The sequence below is a fragment of the Salvelinus alpinus genome, chromosome 20 (genome assembly GCF_045679555.1).
Source record: "Salvelinus alpinus chromosome 20, SLU_Salpinus.1, whole genome shotgun sequence".
Classification (NCBI taxonomy): Eukaryota; Metazoa; Chordata; class Actinopteri; order Salmoniformes; family Salmonidae; genus Salvelinus; species Salvelinus alpinus.
Window position 1 is genome coordinate 32,334,143 of NC_092105.1, and position 15,325 is coordinate 32,349,467.

The 15,325-nt window shown below is 42.2% G+C and overlaps 1 protein-coding gene across 1 annotated transcript in view; it reads left to right on the forward strand.

Moving 5' to 3' along the window:
- The first annotated feature begins 7,630 nt into the window (after positions 1-7,630).
- Positions 7,631-15,325, forward strand: part of LOC139546673 (solute carrier family 49 member 4-like) — a 39,836-nt gene continuing 32,141 nt past the window's right edge. Inside the window, exons 1-2 of the mRNA XM_071355323.1 lie at positions 7,631-8,105; positions 14,347-14,440. Of these exons, the coding sequence (XP_071211424.1) occupies positions 7,814-8,105; positions 14,347-14,440 (386 nt within the window). The 5' untranslated portion in view covers positions 7,631-7,813. The remainder of the gene's footprint in view (positions 8,106-14,346; positions 14,441-15,325) is intronic.

The window sequence follows — 15,325 nt, forward strand, 5'->3', positions numbered from 1 at the left end:
AATTCAAAGGTTTTTCTTTATTTTTATTATTTTCTACATTGTAGAATAATAGTGAACACATCACAACTATGAAATAACGCATATGGAATCATGTAGTAACCAAAGAAGTGTTAAACGAATCAAAATATATTTTGGATTTTATATTCTTCAAAGTAGCCACCCTTTGCCTTGATGACAGCTTTGCACACTCTAGTTAGAATTTCATACTTCTTTCACTTAGCAGAGCAGAGCTATTGTGAAAATGTGTAACATAATACAAAGTGTAATTCGTAACATATCATATACAAAATGGGTGATGACATCCAATAATACATACCATACGAAATGTAGCATATCATACTAAAAGGAGTGTCTTGGATTTACATTCAGAATAATACGAAATACTCTGACACCAGGCATGGATTGTGGTTATTGTAGTTAATTACAAAGCTTCCTGTGCTAAACTATGTAGAATATTGGTCTGTTGGAAACTACAACTCCTTACTACATCACACAGTTCAGGCTTGATCTGATTTGTCTCTACAGAAACTGCATATCGAGCTTACAGAAAATGTTTTATTGAATTAAATTCTAATAATTGAACTGACGTCGGGTTCATGACAAAACTACATGCATATACTCGGAGTACCAGTACCAGATCAGTGTGCAGAGGTACGAGGTATTTGATGTAGCTATGAACATGAAGGTAGGGTATAGTGACTAGGCATCAGGACAGATAATAATAAGAGTAAAATAAAGCATACCGCCCCAACAAATCCACAGATGAAGCAATCTCAATTGCACTCCACACTGCCCTTTCCCACCTGGACAAAAGGAACACCTATGTGAGAATGCTGTTCATTGACTACAGCTCATCGTTCAACACCATAGTGCCCACAAAGTTCATCACTAAGCTAAGGACCCTGGGATTAAACACCTCCCTCTGCAACTGGATACTGGACTTCCTGACGGGCTGTCCCCAGGTGGTAAGGCTAGGCAACAACATATCTGCCACGCTGATCCTCAACACTGGGGCCCCTCAGGGGTGTGTGATTAGTCCCCTCCTGTACTCCCTGTTCACCCACAACTGTGTGGCCAAGCACAACTCCTACACCATCATTAAGTTTGCTGACAACACAACAGTGGTAGGCCTGATCACCGACAACGATGAGGCAGCCTGTAGGGAGTAGGTCAGAGAACTTGTAGTATGGTGCCAGTACAACAACCTCTCCCTCAATGTGAGCAAAACAATGGATCTGATCATGGACTATAGGAAAAGGAGGGCCGAACAGGCCCCCATTAACATCGACGGGGCTGAAGTGGAGCGGGTCGAGAGTTTCAAGTTCCTTGGTGTCCACATCACCAACAGACTATCATGGTCCTAACACACCAATACAGTTGTGAAGAGGGCACAACAACACCTTTTCCCCCTCAGGAGACTTGAAAAATATGGCATGGGTCACCAGATCCTCAAAAAGTTCTACAGCTGCACTTTCGAGAGCATTCTGACCGGTTGCATCACCGCCTGGTATGGCAATTGCTCGACTTCCGACCGTAAGGCGCTTCAGAGGGTAGAGTGTACGGCCCAGTACGTCACCGGGGCCAAGCTTCCTGACTTCCAGGACCTCTATACTAGGCAGTCTCAGAGGAAGGTCCAAAACATTTTCAAAACTCCAGTCACCCAAGTCATAGACTGTTCTCTCTGCTACCGGAGCGCCAAGTCTAGGACCAAAAGGCCCCTTAACAGCTTCTACACCCAAGCCATAAGTCTGCTGAACAACTAATCAAATGGCCACCTGGACTATTTACATTGACCCTCCCCCTCTTTTTTTACACTGCTGCTACTCGCTGTTTATTATCTATGCATAGTCACCTTACAAATGACCTTGACTAACCTGTACCCCCGCACATTGACTCGGTACTGGTACACCCTGTATATAGCCTCGTTATTGTAATGTAATTTTCTTGTGTTACTTTTTTTAAACTTTAGTTTATTTAGTAAATATTTTATTAACTCTATTTCTTGAACTGCATTATTTGTTAAGGGCTTGTAAGTAAGCATTTCATGGTAAGGTTGTATTTAGCGCATGTGACAATTTTTTTTTTTAAATTGGAAACACCTGCATATATAGTGTGTGCATCTGTAGAGTATTAATGAAAGGCATCATGATGTAAGTTTTGATTGTTTGTCATCTGCATCATCAGATCAAATGATCTAATAGGCAATCACAGAAACAGACAGTCAAACAAACACACCTCAATCGTGCTGACAACTGCATAGAAGACTATTGACAGTAAAATAATAAGGACACAACTGTACATTTTTTATTCACGAAGAGAAACCTAGAGTAGGTAGTTTTGCCTGAACAACAATCATTTGGGTCTCAACTTGCGTTACACATGCACGAACAAATCAGAGAGGAATTAAATAAAGCTCAAGTGTCTTTTGTTCCGCTGTGAAGCAGGCAATAATAATTAAGTACTTCTGGGTCATGGATTTTTGGAATCCTTCAGAATAAGAGTCCTGTCCTGTATAATTTGTAAATTAATAATTAGGGCAAGAATTATGTAAAATCTGCACAATTATCAATATATTTTACATTGTGTCACAGTAAAAGAGGGGTCCATTCTACTCTGCTAGATACCTGCAAGGACTGGGAAGGGATAAGAGAGTCGGATGGGGATGGGTGATTGGTGTAGGCCTATGTATGGGCTCCCGAGTGGTGCAGCGGTCTAAGGCACTGCATCTCAGTGCTAGAGGTGTCACTACAGACCCTGGTTCGATTCTAGGCTGTATCACAACCAGCCGTGATTGGGAGTCCCATAGGGCAGCGCACAATTGGCCAAGCGTCGTTAGGGTTGGGCGGGTAGGCCGTCATTGTAAATAAGAATTTGTTCTTAACTGACTTGCTTGGTTAAATAAAAAATATATCTGCATTATATAGCCTATTTCAGAGTTTACTCTATTTGGTAAATGTTGTTTGTTTTATTTCACATAAAGACAAAAATGTCTTTATACTTTTTAGCTCAGCTACTTTTGGATTGTTTCCAATTATAAATAAAACGTTGTTTCTACACAAGACTTTAACGTGTTTCTGACTGGCATTATAGTGCGTAATTCCAACCATCAACAAGATTGTGCATAACGACCGACCTTATTGAGATGCAAACTAATGGAAATCTGGTTTGGCATTTGATGAAGCACTTTGGCAGTTGTGGTGGAAAATCGTCTCAGAAATATAACACTCTTACAAGAACTTGTGAATTCAATATAGACTTTAATACAAAGTAGCAAAAATGAGCCCTTCCATGGAAGGACCCTATCACAAACGTAACAGAGCCGAGCCCCTCCATGGAAAGAGACTAAATTCTCATATTACAGAGTCCTGCCTTTATAGGACTCTGTCTTTGCATAACGTATAGAGTCCCCTCCCTCTATATGAAAATATCTTCCCTTGATCTTTCTCCATTATTTTCTTTTCATCTCAGAGCTTGCTTGTTAACGCCCACATCTGCTTTCGGTTAGGTTATAATGGTGGCGGGACCCTTTCATGTCCTAAAATAATATATTTATTATGCCTATACTCCATCTGTTGGTCAGTTGGCTGGCACCCTCCTTTGTGTGTCCCTCTGACTTTGGTATGTCCAGCTGTCCTATGGGCCTATGTCTTTGGCCTTTGTACTTCCCTCATCAGAGCTAGCAGATGCACCAAGTGTCATCTTCTCCTCCTGTGGTCTGATGAACACATTTATGCTCTATAGTATTACATCTGTCCCTATATGTAACATTAACTCCCACACAGTTTGAAGTGACTCAAATCAAATTCTTATTTTTTTTGCATATCCAACTCGAATCTGTTATTTTTCCTGTAGTCTGAACAGCCAAAAACACATGGAATCGAATATTTCAAGCCACATACAAATCTTATTCCTGGCCATGCAATGTGTGTCTGAATGATCAAATCTGATTTATTTGCTCTTAAGTGGTTTTTAGACTGTTATTTGGCATATCTTATTGCTTGCTAGCTACTTTGTTAACAATTTAACAAGAACATGTGGTAGCCAACTAGCTTGTTAATTGTTTACATACAAATTAGTGAATGTGCTATAGAGCTAAATAGTTACCTAGCTAGCTAATTGACTTCTGTGGCTAGCCTAGTTTTGAAACTGTTCCTTTACTATGATTGAAGCAACTGGGAAACATCCATGACAGGCATTGTTGTCACTTTAGCGGGCTACGTAACTTCTGAGTGATAGGAAGCACGAGCCCCACCACCAATCAGCCTATACACCAATCAGCCTTTGTGATGTGTTTTTTGTCCTATATTGTTATTTAATTAATTTTTATCCCAGCCCCGTCCACACAGGAGGCCTTTTTCCTTTTGGTAGGCTGTCATTGTAAATAAGAAGTTGATCTTAACTGACTTGCCTAGTTAAATAAAGGCGTAGCAATGCCAGCAAATGACTGCTGTCTGAACACACACATTTATGATTTGGTCACTTTTAACTTGCTGTTTGGGCAGTGAATATTCCCAAATGGATTTGAAAAACAAAACTGATTTGAGCATTAAGGCCTGCAGTGTGAACAAGGCTTTACAGACTGACATACCCATCTAATTAGCTAGATCATGGATGGGCAACTGGCAGCCCACAGGCCTTGAAGGCCCTTGGACTGAGTTTACAAACTCAGCCGGCGTCCAATATGAAGAACGTACTGCATTTATGGCGATTGGCAACTCTTTAAGGCCTGCAAAAGGAGCAGCAACGCACAGATTAATTGTGCACGAGTTGACAAATCATGAGGCAAATCAGTCTAAACAATAGTACTTTGTCCCTATTTTCAACGCTTTTGTGTCAATATGTTTTGTTAAACCAAATCAAAATTGTTGGGGCATATGCCAGCTCGCCACACATTTGACGACGGCGCTGCTGTGCTGATCTCTGCAACATGGATAGATGGAAATCGCCACATAATGCTAGAAATGAAGAAACATATCCTATATGTATGAGGGGTTGAAACTGGTTTAGGGAACAGAGCAGAAAACCAGAAAATAATTACATTTTTTGAGGAACAGAACCAGAACTGAGAACGAAAGTGATCTATACTCTTCTGGAACAGAACCGTTCTTTTAAAAGCATGGGAAACGGTTATGTTATTGTACACAAAGCGCCTATGCGAAGCCCTGACTGTCATTCAGGAACTTATTCCAGTGTCTGCCTGCCTGCCAGCTGAAAATCTTTGCCAGTGTGTGTGTAGGCTACCCTCTCAGAAGCATGCACATTACAGGCGTGATTCAGATATTATAATTTTAATTAGAGAACAATGAATTAACTTTTTCAATGCTAGTTAAGGATACTATAGTTATCACATTTCACATTGGATATTTAAACTACAAAAAGGTAAGACGTGTTATTTTATCTTAATTCTGGGGCCACTCTGCACACACAAGCTTGTTAGCTAGCTCTGGTCTAGCTCTCAAGCTCTAGGCGGCAGTATGTGCAATGTAATGGAACTGAGAGTCATAATCAAGGGCTAGCTCTGGTCCAACATTAGTTAAGCCAACTCTCTGAAGTTCAAAGACATTCAAAGTTCCTTCATAGAAGCCGCTCCTCCGTAGGTATAATTCTGTGGGCCTAGCTAATTCAGATAATGCATGTCATAACAGCAAGATGCCCAGCACGCTCTCCTCACCCACAAAATTTCAGGCACATGTCGCACCCTACACTACACCTGTATGTCCAATGCATAGCTTTCCTGCGCCATAGCAAGCTTCTGTATCCATTCGTGAAGTAATTGAATTTTGAGCTAAATGTAAAAAAATTCAAATAAAATAAAAGATTTCAGAGGGTTAAGAAAGGAACAATATAAACCATAATTATTTTGGTTCGAACCAGTTCAGAACTTTATTTTGCTGGTCGGAACAGTAGAACAGAACGAAAAAAAATGAATTGTTCTGTTCAGAAAGAAACGATTGGAAAATCATTTTGGTTCCAACCACTGATATCAGCCTAAACAATCAGTATCTCGACGTGTTAAGATATAGGCAGAAACTCAAACAGGAAGTACCCGTGCTTCGAACTATTCAACGCTGGTCTGACCAATCGGAATCCACGCTTCAGGATTGTTTTGATCACGTGGACTGAGATATGTTCCGGGTAGCTTGCGAAAATAATCTAGATGCATACATGGATACGGTGACTGAGTTTATAAGGAAGTGTATAGGAGATGCAGTACATACAGGGACTATTAAAACCTACCCTAACCAGAAACCATGGATAGATGGTAGCATTCGCGCGAAACTGAAAGCGTGAACCACCACATTTAACCATGGCAAGGATCGTGGACTTCAGGAAACAGCAGAGGGTGCACCCCCCCTATCTACATCGACGGGACCGCAGTGGAGAAGGTGGAAAGTTTCAAGTTCCTTGGTATACACATCACTGACAAACTGAAAAGGACAACCCACACAGACAGTGTGGTGAAGAAGGCGCAACAGAGCCTCTTCAACTTCAGGAGGCTACATTTTTTTGGCTTGTCACCTTAAACCCTCACAAACTTTTACAGATACACAATTGAAAGCATCCTGTCAGGCTGTATCACGGCCTGGTACGGCAACTCCACCGCCCGCAACGGCAAGGCTCTCCAGAGGGTGGTGCGGTCCGCCCAACGCATTACCGGGGGCAAAATACGCCCTCCAGGACACCTACAGCACCTGATGTCACAGGAAGGCCAAAAAGATCATCAAGGACATAAACTACCCGAGTCACTGCCTGTTCACCCCGCTATCATCCAGAAGGCGAGGTCAGTACAGGTACATCAAAGCTGGGGCCGAGAGACTGAAAAACTGCTTCTATCTCAAGGCCATCAGACTGTTAAACAGCCATCACTAGCACATTAGAGGCTGCTGCCTATAGGCATAGACTACAAATCACTGGCCACTTTAAGGAATGGAACACTAGTCACTTTAATAATGTTTACATATCTGGCATTACTCATCTCATATGTATATACTGTATTCTATACTATTCTACGGTATCTTAGTCACTTAATGTTTAAATATCTGGCATTACTCATCTCATATGCATATACTGTTTTCTATACTATTCTACGGTATCTCATTCACTTAATAATGTTTACATATCTTGCATTACTCATCTCATATGTATTACTGTATTCTATACTATTCTACTGTATCTTAGTCCGTTCCGCTCTGACATCGCTCGTTCATATGTATATAGTCTTAATTCATTTCTACTTAGATTTGTGTATATTGGGTATATGTCGTGTAATTTGTTAAATATTACTTGCTAGATATTACTGCACTGTCGGAGCTAGAAGCACAGGCATTTCGCTACACCCTCAATAACATATGCTAATCATGTCTATGTGACAAATCAAATTTGATTTAATTTAGTCGGATTCCGCTGGAAAATGTTTAATCTATTGCAAAATGTTTTGCAACGGATATCGTTTACCGTTTACTTTAGGAACCAAAAGGAAAAAAAACACTAGCTAAAGGAGCTAAACGGGGCGGGACCTACATTAATTTGTCGTTGCAAAACGTTTTGCAACAGACGAAACGTTTTTCAACGGAATCCAACTAATAGTAATGCCTACTATACATCCCAGGTTTCGGTTTCAAAATTGTGACCATTTCCGTGAACGTGCAGGCATGCGCAGTGAAGTAGCAATGACATCGATTGTTGTTGTTTCTCTGGGCAACTGATATTGAAGTTAGATACCGGTACATTTGTTGCCATTGTATAATCGAATATTGGACATAGCGCGCGGACTAAATCGCTGCTGAACGAACGCTACATTGTATCAAATGCGATGGGTGCTGCATCGAGCACAGAGGGTGAAAGGGAACCTCTTGTTCCTCCTGACCGCGAGACAAGCATTCAGCCAGTTTACAGCCAAGTCTACGGGAGAAGATGGCTGGTTCTGACTCTGTTTTCCTCGTTGGCGTTCATGCAAGGGATAGTATGGAACACCTGGGGCCCAATTCAGAACTCTGCCATGCATGCGTACGATTTCACCAAATCTGACATCGCCGTGCTTGTTCTTTGGGGGCCAGTGGGATTCGCGCCTTGGCTGCTATTTATATGGCTAATGGACAAAAAGGGTGAGTTGTTTTGTTCTAAATGGCAGTTGACAATACTGTACTGGAACACAATGTACTTTCCTTTATGTCATTTAAAAAAAAAAAAAAATGTGGCTCCATTTCAAAATTATATAGTTTTATTGCAGTGCATGAAGTTGTGAATTGTTGACACATAAATCCTATAAAACTTTCAAGATAAGATATTTCTGAGAAATCATAGATCAAAGTTGATCAGCTAAGCTACCCCCCACCCTCCAAACCAAATCAACCACAAGAAAGGAAACAAAGAAACATTTAAACATTTTCCCTCAGACTGACCTAGTTTCAATGTTGTTGTTCAAATCAAATTGTATTAGTCACATGCACCGAAAACAGCAGGTGTAGATCTTACAGTGAAATGCTTACTTATGAGCCCCTAACCAACAATGCAGTTTAAAAAAATACGGATAAGAAATAAAAGTAACAAGTAATTAAAGAGCAGCAGTAAAATCACAATAGCGAGACTATAAACAGGGGGGTACCGGTACAGAGTCGATGTGTGGGGGCACCGGTTAGTTGAGGTAATATGTACATGTACTATGCATAGATGATGACAACAGAGAGGAGCAGCGGTGTAAAAGAGGGGAGGTGGGCAATGCAAATAGTCTGGGTAGCCATTTGGTTAGATGTTCAGGAGTCTTATGTCTTGGTGGTAGAAGCTGTTTAGAAGCCTCTTGGACCTAGACTTGGCGCTCCGGTACCGCTTACCGTGCGGTAGCAGAGAGAACAGTCTATGCCTATGGTGGCTGGGGTCTTTGACAATTTTTAGGGCCTTCCTCTGACACCGCCTGGTATAGAGGTCCTGGATGACAGGAAGCTTGGCCCCAGTGATGTACTGGGCCATTCCCACTACTCTCTGTAGTGCCTTGCGGTCGGAGGCCGAGCAGTTGCCGTACCAGGCAGTGATGCAACCAGTCAGGATGGTGCAGCTGTAGAACCTTTTGAGGATCTTAGGACCAATGCCAAATCTTTTCAGTCTCCTGAAAGGGAATAGGTTTTGTCGTACCCTCTTCACGACTGCCTTGTGTGCTTGGACCATGTTAGTTTGTTGGTGATGTGGACATCAAGGAACTTGAAGCTCTCAACCTGCTCCACTGCAGCCCCGTTGATGGGAATGGGGGTGTGCTCAGACCTCTTTTTCCTGTAGTCCACAATCATCTCCCTTGACTTGATCACGTTGAGGGAGAGGTTGTTGTCTTTGCACCACACGGCCATAACACGGCCATAAATAACATAATGTTTCTGTCTTCAGTATGTTCTCTTCACCAAGTCTTTTTAGTAACCATTACAATCCAGCCTCCATAGAATAACATGTTCCTGTAAGAAATGGTGACTGACTTACTGCCTCTGTGGAGTTTTTGCTAGGACCCACTTATGTGTAGTCTCTGAAATCTCTTTCACCAATCTCTCAAACAACACAGTCCAGTCAAGTGTAATTTACAGGCAGTTCAAGTAACACTTAAAAGGAGCCATGTATAAGTGTTTCGACAAGTGCTCCCATACAGGCTAGCTAACCACCAAACCAAACCAGTTCCTCCACATCACTTGATTGACACCGTTAGCTAACACCCATCTATCACCCAGAACACACTGTTCATTTATCCCCCAGGAAACATAAAAGCAAATAACATATAAAGCATATTAAAAGCAAAGGGCATTTTTCATAAGTTTGTCATGTGGTTAGTTAGTCATCTAGGGACATGACTGTCTCTCTAAAACAAAATGATGACGGTGCTATGGGTGTTCCATAATCAAAACATAATCAAAACAGGTCATGCAGTGTAATACAACATTTAGAATGTCAGTGATATCATGGCTGCAGTATCCCAAACCTGACTGTTAAATATGGCCCTAAAGAGGAAAGTGTTTGTAAAGTTTCCCCTCTGAGTCAGGGGTTTCTAGAGTTGGAGAAATACATGAACGGAGATCACTCCGTGTCAGTTTGTGTTAGAGCTGTGCAGCGGTCCATCTGATTTCAACATTTTAAAGCACTAAAATCAGACATTGATTTTCAGAGACTCTCTGAAATACAGGCAGGGGTTGTTAGTTCCATGTTGCTGTTTTTCCAAAGATGGTTTGCCTGACTCTCAAATGAAGGAGATGATTTTGTAATCGAGTTATAATCAGGCATAAGTCACACTTCTCCTATTTCCACCCAGTACACTCTTATATCAAAGTTTGAAGCTTCAGATGTTTTGCTACTGTAGTATGTAGGCCAACCCTGATGAAATGCAGCTCCAATGACTGTCTCGTAGAGATTAGAATGAAATATATTTTGTACACAGGATCCACATACCAGCATCTGCCATTGTTTAGTTGTGCCATCTTTAGTACATGGAGATCTGACAGACAGGAACAGAGTTCCTAAAGGGAACCCGCAGAAACATTCAGAGATACAGAATTTAGGTTTCCCCAACATTTCTTTATTTTATTTGTGTTTATTAAACCTTTATTTAACTAGGCAGTGATCAAAATCAGATTTAGTTTATCTGATGATAGGATTAGGCCTGTTTCTACTCTCAATTTGTCACCAATTGTGTACATTCTCAGCTAGTGACTCACTCATCACTACCAAGAGGAAATTTGGGAACAGATTATGACTGTAGGGGAACAGAAGTTCTCTTAAATGATGGTCATGTGGTGGAAACTGAAAATGTAGACTTAAGTCAGAAAGGAAGCTGTATTTCTCTGGGTGTGTATATGAGGAAGAGAACTGGGATGTTGTGGTTTGGGGGGAGTTGACTGGGGACTAGTGATTCATATTTGGGATAATGTTTAGAATGATCTCAACAATTATACAAAATACACTACGTGACCAAAGGTATGTGGACACCTGCTCGTCGAACATCTCTCATTCCAAAATCATGGGCATTAGGGGGACTTGGTCTCCCTTTGCTGCTATAACAGCCTCCACTCTTCTGGGAAGGCTTGTTGGAACATTGCTGCGGTGACTTGCTTCCATTCAGCCACAAGAGCATTAGTGAGGTCAGGCACTGATGTTGGGCGATTAGGCCTGGCTCGCAGTCAGAGTTCCAATTCATCCCAAAGGTGATCGATGGGGTTGCAGTCAGGGCTCTGTACAGGCCAGTCAAGTTCTTCCACACCGATTATGACAAACCATTTCTGTATGGACCTCCCTTTGCACGGGGGCATTATCGTCCTGAAACAGGAAAGGGCCTTCCTCAAACTGTTGCCGCAAAGTTGGAAGCACAGAATCGTCTAGAATGTCATTGTATGATGTAGCATTAAGATTTGCCTTCATTGGAACTTACGGGCTTAGCTCGAACCATGAAAAACAGCCCCATACCATTATTCCTCCTCCACCAAACTTTACAGTTGACACTATGCATTCGGGCAGGTAGCATTCTCCTGGCATTCGCCAAACCCAAATTCGTCCGTCGGACTAACAGATGGTGAAGTGTGACTCATCACTCCAGAGAATGCGTTTCCACTGCTCCAGAGTCCAATGGCCACTCCAGCCGACGCTTGGCATTGCGCACGGTGATCATAGGCATGTGTGCGGCTGCTCGGCCATGGAAATTAATTTAATGAAGCTCCCGATGACAGTTCTTGTCCTAACGTTGCTTCCAGAGGCAGTTTGGAACACAGTAGTGAGTGTTGCAACCGTGGACAGACAATTTTTACACGCTTAAGCACTTGACGGTCCCGTTCTGTGAGCTTGTGTGGCCTACCACTTCGCGGCTGAGCCGTTGTTGCTCCTAGATGTTTCCACTTCACAATAACAGCACTTGCAGTTGACTGGGGCAGCTCTAGCAGGGCAGAAATTTGACGAACTGACTTGTTGGGAAGGTGGCATCCTATGATGGTGCCATGTTGAAAGTCACTGAGCTATTCAGGAAGGCCATTCTACTGGCAATGTTTGTCTATGAAAATGCTCGATTTTATACACCTGTCAGCAACGGGTGTGGCTGAAATAGCAGAGTCCACTAATTTGAAGGGGCGTCCACATACTTTTGTATATACAGTGCATTCGGAAATTATTCAGACCCCTTGACTTTTTCCACGTTTTGATACAGCCTTATTCTAAAATTGATTAAATAGTTTTTTTCCCTCATTCTACACACAATACCCCATAATGACAAAGCAAAAACTGTTTTTTGGGACATTTTTGCTAGTAGATTAAAAATGAAAAACATAAATATTTACATAAATATTCAGAAACTTTACTCAGTACTTTGTTGAAGCACCTTTGGCAGCGATTACAGCCTTGAGTCTTCTTGGGTAAGACACCACAAGCTTGGCACACCTGTATTTGGGGAGTTTCTCCCATTCTTCTCTGCAGATCCTTTCAAGCTCTGTCATGTTGAATGGGGAGCGTCACTGCACAGCTATTTTCAGGTCTCTCCAGTCCAGAGATCTTCGATCGGGGTCAAGTCCGGGTTCTGGCTGGGCCATTTTAAGGACATTCAGAGACTTGTCCCAAAGCCACTCCTGCATTGTCTTGGCTGTGTGCTTAGGGTTGTTGTCATGTTGGAAGGTGAACCTTCACCCAGTCTGAGGTCCTGAGCGCTCTGGAGCAGGTTTTCATCAAGGATCGTACTTTGCTCCGTTCATCTTTCCCTCGATCCAGCCTAATCTCTCAGTCCCTGCTGAAAAACATGCCCACAGCATGATGCTGCCAACACCATGCTTCACCGAAGGGATGATGCCAGGTTTCCTCCAGAAATGACACTTGGTGGTCCTCCCTGGTGGGGCAGTGGTCTAAGGCACTGCATCGCAGTGCTAGCTGTGCCACCAGAGATTCTGGGTTCGAGCCCAGGCTCTGCCGCAGCCGGCCGCGACCGGGAGGCTCATGGGGCGACGCACAATTGGCCCAGCGTCGTCCGGGTTAGGGAGGGTTTGGCCGGCAGGGATATCTTTGTCTCATCGCGCACTAGTGACTCCTGTGGCGGGCCGGGCGCAGTGCACGCTGACCAGGTCGCTAGGTGTACGGTGTTTCCTCCGACACATTGGTGTGGCTGACTTCCGGGTTGGATGTGCGTTGTGTCAAGAAGCAGTGCGGCTTGGTTGGGTTGTGTTTCGAAGGACGCATTGGCTCTCGACCTTCGCCTCTCCCGAGAGAGGGAGTTGCAGCGATGAGACATTGTCTCATAAATGGATACCACGAAATTGGGGAGAAAAAGGGGGTAAAAAAAGGAGAAAAAAAGAAATAACACTTGGCATTCAGGCCAAAGAGTTCAATATTGGATTCATCATGATTTCTCATCATCTGAGACTCTTTAGGTGCCTTTTGGCAAACTCCAAGCAGGCTGTCATGTGCCTTTTACTGAGTGGCTCTTGCTGGCCAGTATAACATAAATGACTGATTGGTGGAGTGGTGCAGAGATGGTTGTCCTTCAGGAATGTTCTCCCATCTTCACAGAGGAACTCTGGCAGAGCGCCAGAGTGACCATTGGGTTCTTTGTCACCTCCCTGACCAAGGCCCTCCCCCGATTGCTCAGTTTGGCCGGGCAGCCAGCTCTAGGAAGAGTCTTGGTGGTTCCAAACTTCTTCCATTTAAGAATGATGGAGGGCACTGTGTTGTTGGGGACCAGATCTGTGCTTTGGCACAATCCTGTCTCGGAGCACTACGGACAATTCCTTCGACCTCCTGGCTTGGTTTTGCTGTGAGTCCTTATATACACAGGTGCAGTTCCCTCGATCCAGACTAATCTCTCAGTCCCTGCTGAAAAACATGCCTTTCCAAATCATGTCCAATCAATTGAATTTACCACAGGTGGACTCCAATCAAGTTGTAGAAAGATCTCAAGGATGATCAATGGAAACAGGATGCACTTGAGCTCAATTTCAAGTCTCATAGCAAAGGGTCTGAATACTTATGTAAATAAGGTATTTCTGTTTTTAATTTTTAATAAATTAGCAAACATTTCTAAAAACCTGTTTTCACTTAGTCATTACGGGGTATTGTGTGTAAATTGATGAAAAAAAAGAATTGAATCAATTTTAGAATAAGGCTGTACCGTAACAAAGTGGAAAAAGTAAAGGGGTCTGAATACTTTCCGAATGCACTGTGTAGTAGTACTGTAACATTTGGAACAATTATACAGAATAACCTCCCATCTTTCTCTCTCTTGTCCCTAACCTACTTCAACCCCACCTCTCCCATCGCTGTCTCCCCTCTTCTCTTTACTCTCTCTCCATCTCTCCCCTCTTTCTACACCTCGCCCCTTTCTTGCTACATCTCTCCCCACTTGTGCTGCAGGTCTGCGGGTGTCTCTTCTACTGTCAGCCTTCTTCATGGTGATTGGGGCAGCGCTGCGAAGTGTCCCTGTACCAGAACAACATCTAAGACGATGGTAACAACCCTCACTCCCAGAGCTATGCTATATACTTGATATATAGTCCATACCAGGTGTCTCCAACCTTTTCTAGCATGAGAGCTACTCATTTATTTTCGAACTTTCAAATTCTTCTCTTTTCCTCTCGGCTGCAACTCTTCCACTGGTCATTACTGTACACAAGAACGTTTTCTGTCAACATACTTGGTAAAAATAATGGTAAATAAACAACTCTTAAGGATGGCCTATAAAATCAGCAATTTTTTTTGTTTGTTGATATTTTCCCAAATTATGTTTTCTCAGTTGTATTTTTCCTGGGTTTAGATTTTGTTTTGTTTTTCACTCTCAACATTACAATTGTTTATAGTGAAACAATGAAAATGAATATTCATGTAAATGCTTAAATTACAACAGAAGACAATTTCTTGTGGGTGTCTGGAAGAAAACTAACTAGAAAACTAAAGTAGATTATTTATTTTTTATTGCGCATCTAATGAGTGAGAAATGTGCTGTCTAATGTGCCTGTCTAGTGATGGTTCTGTACTGCTGCTGCACATTTCATGGCTTAGTTTGCAAATAACAAATATTAGATACAAATGATACTGTATACTTCCTCATGATATACAGTACCAGTCAAAAGTTTGGACACACCTACTCATTCAATTATTTTTTTTAAACTATTTTATACATTGTAAATAATAGTGAAGACATCACAACTATGAAATAACACATATGGAATCATGTAGTATCCTAAAAAGTGTTAAACAAATCAAAATATATTTTAGATTTTAGATTCTTCAAAGTATCCACCCTTTGCCTTGATTGCAGCTTTGCACACTCTTGGCATTCTCTCAACCAGCTTCACCTGGAATGATTTTCCAACAGTCTTGAAGGAGTTCCCAC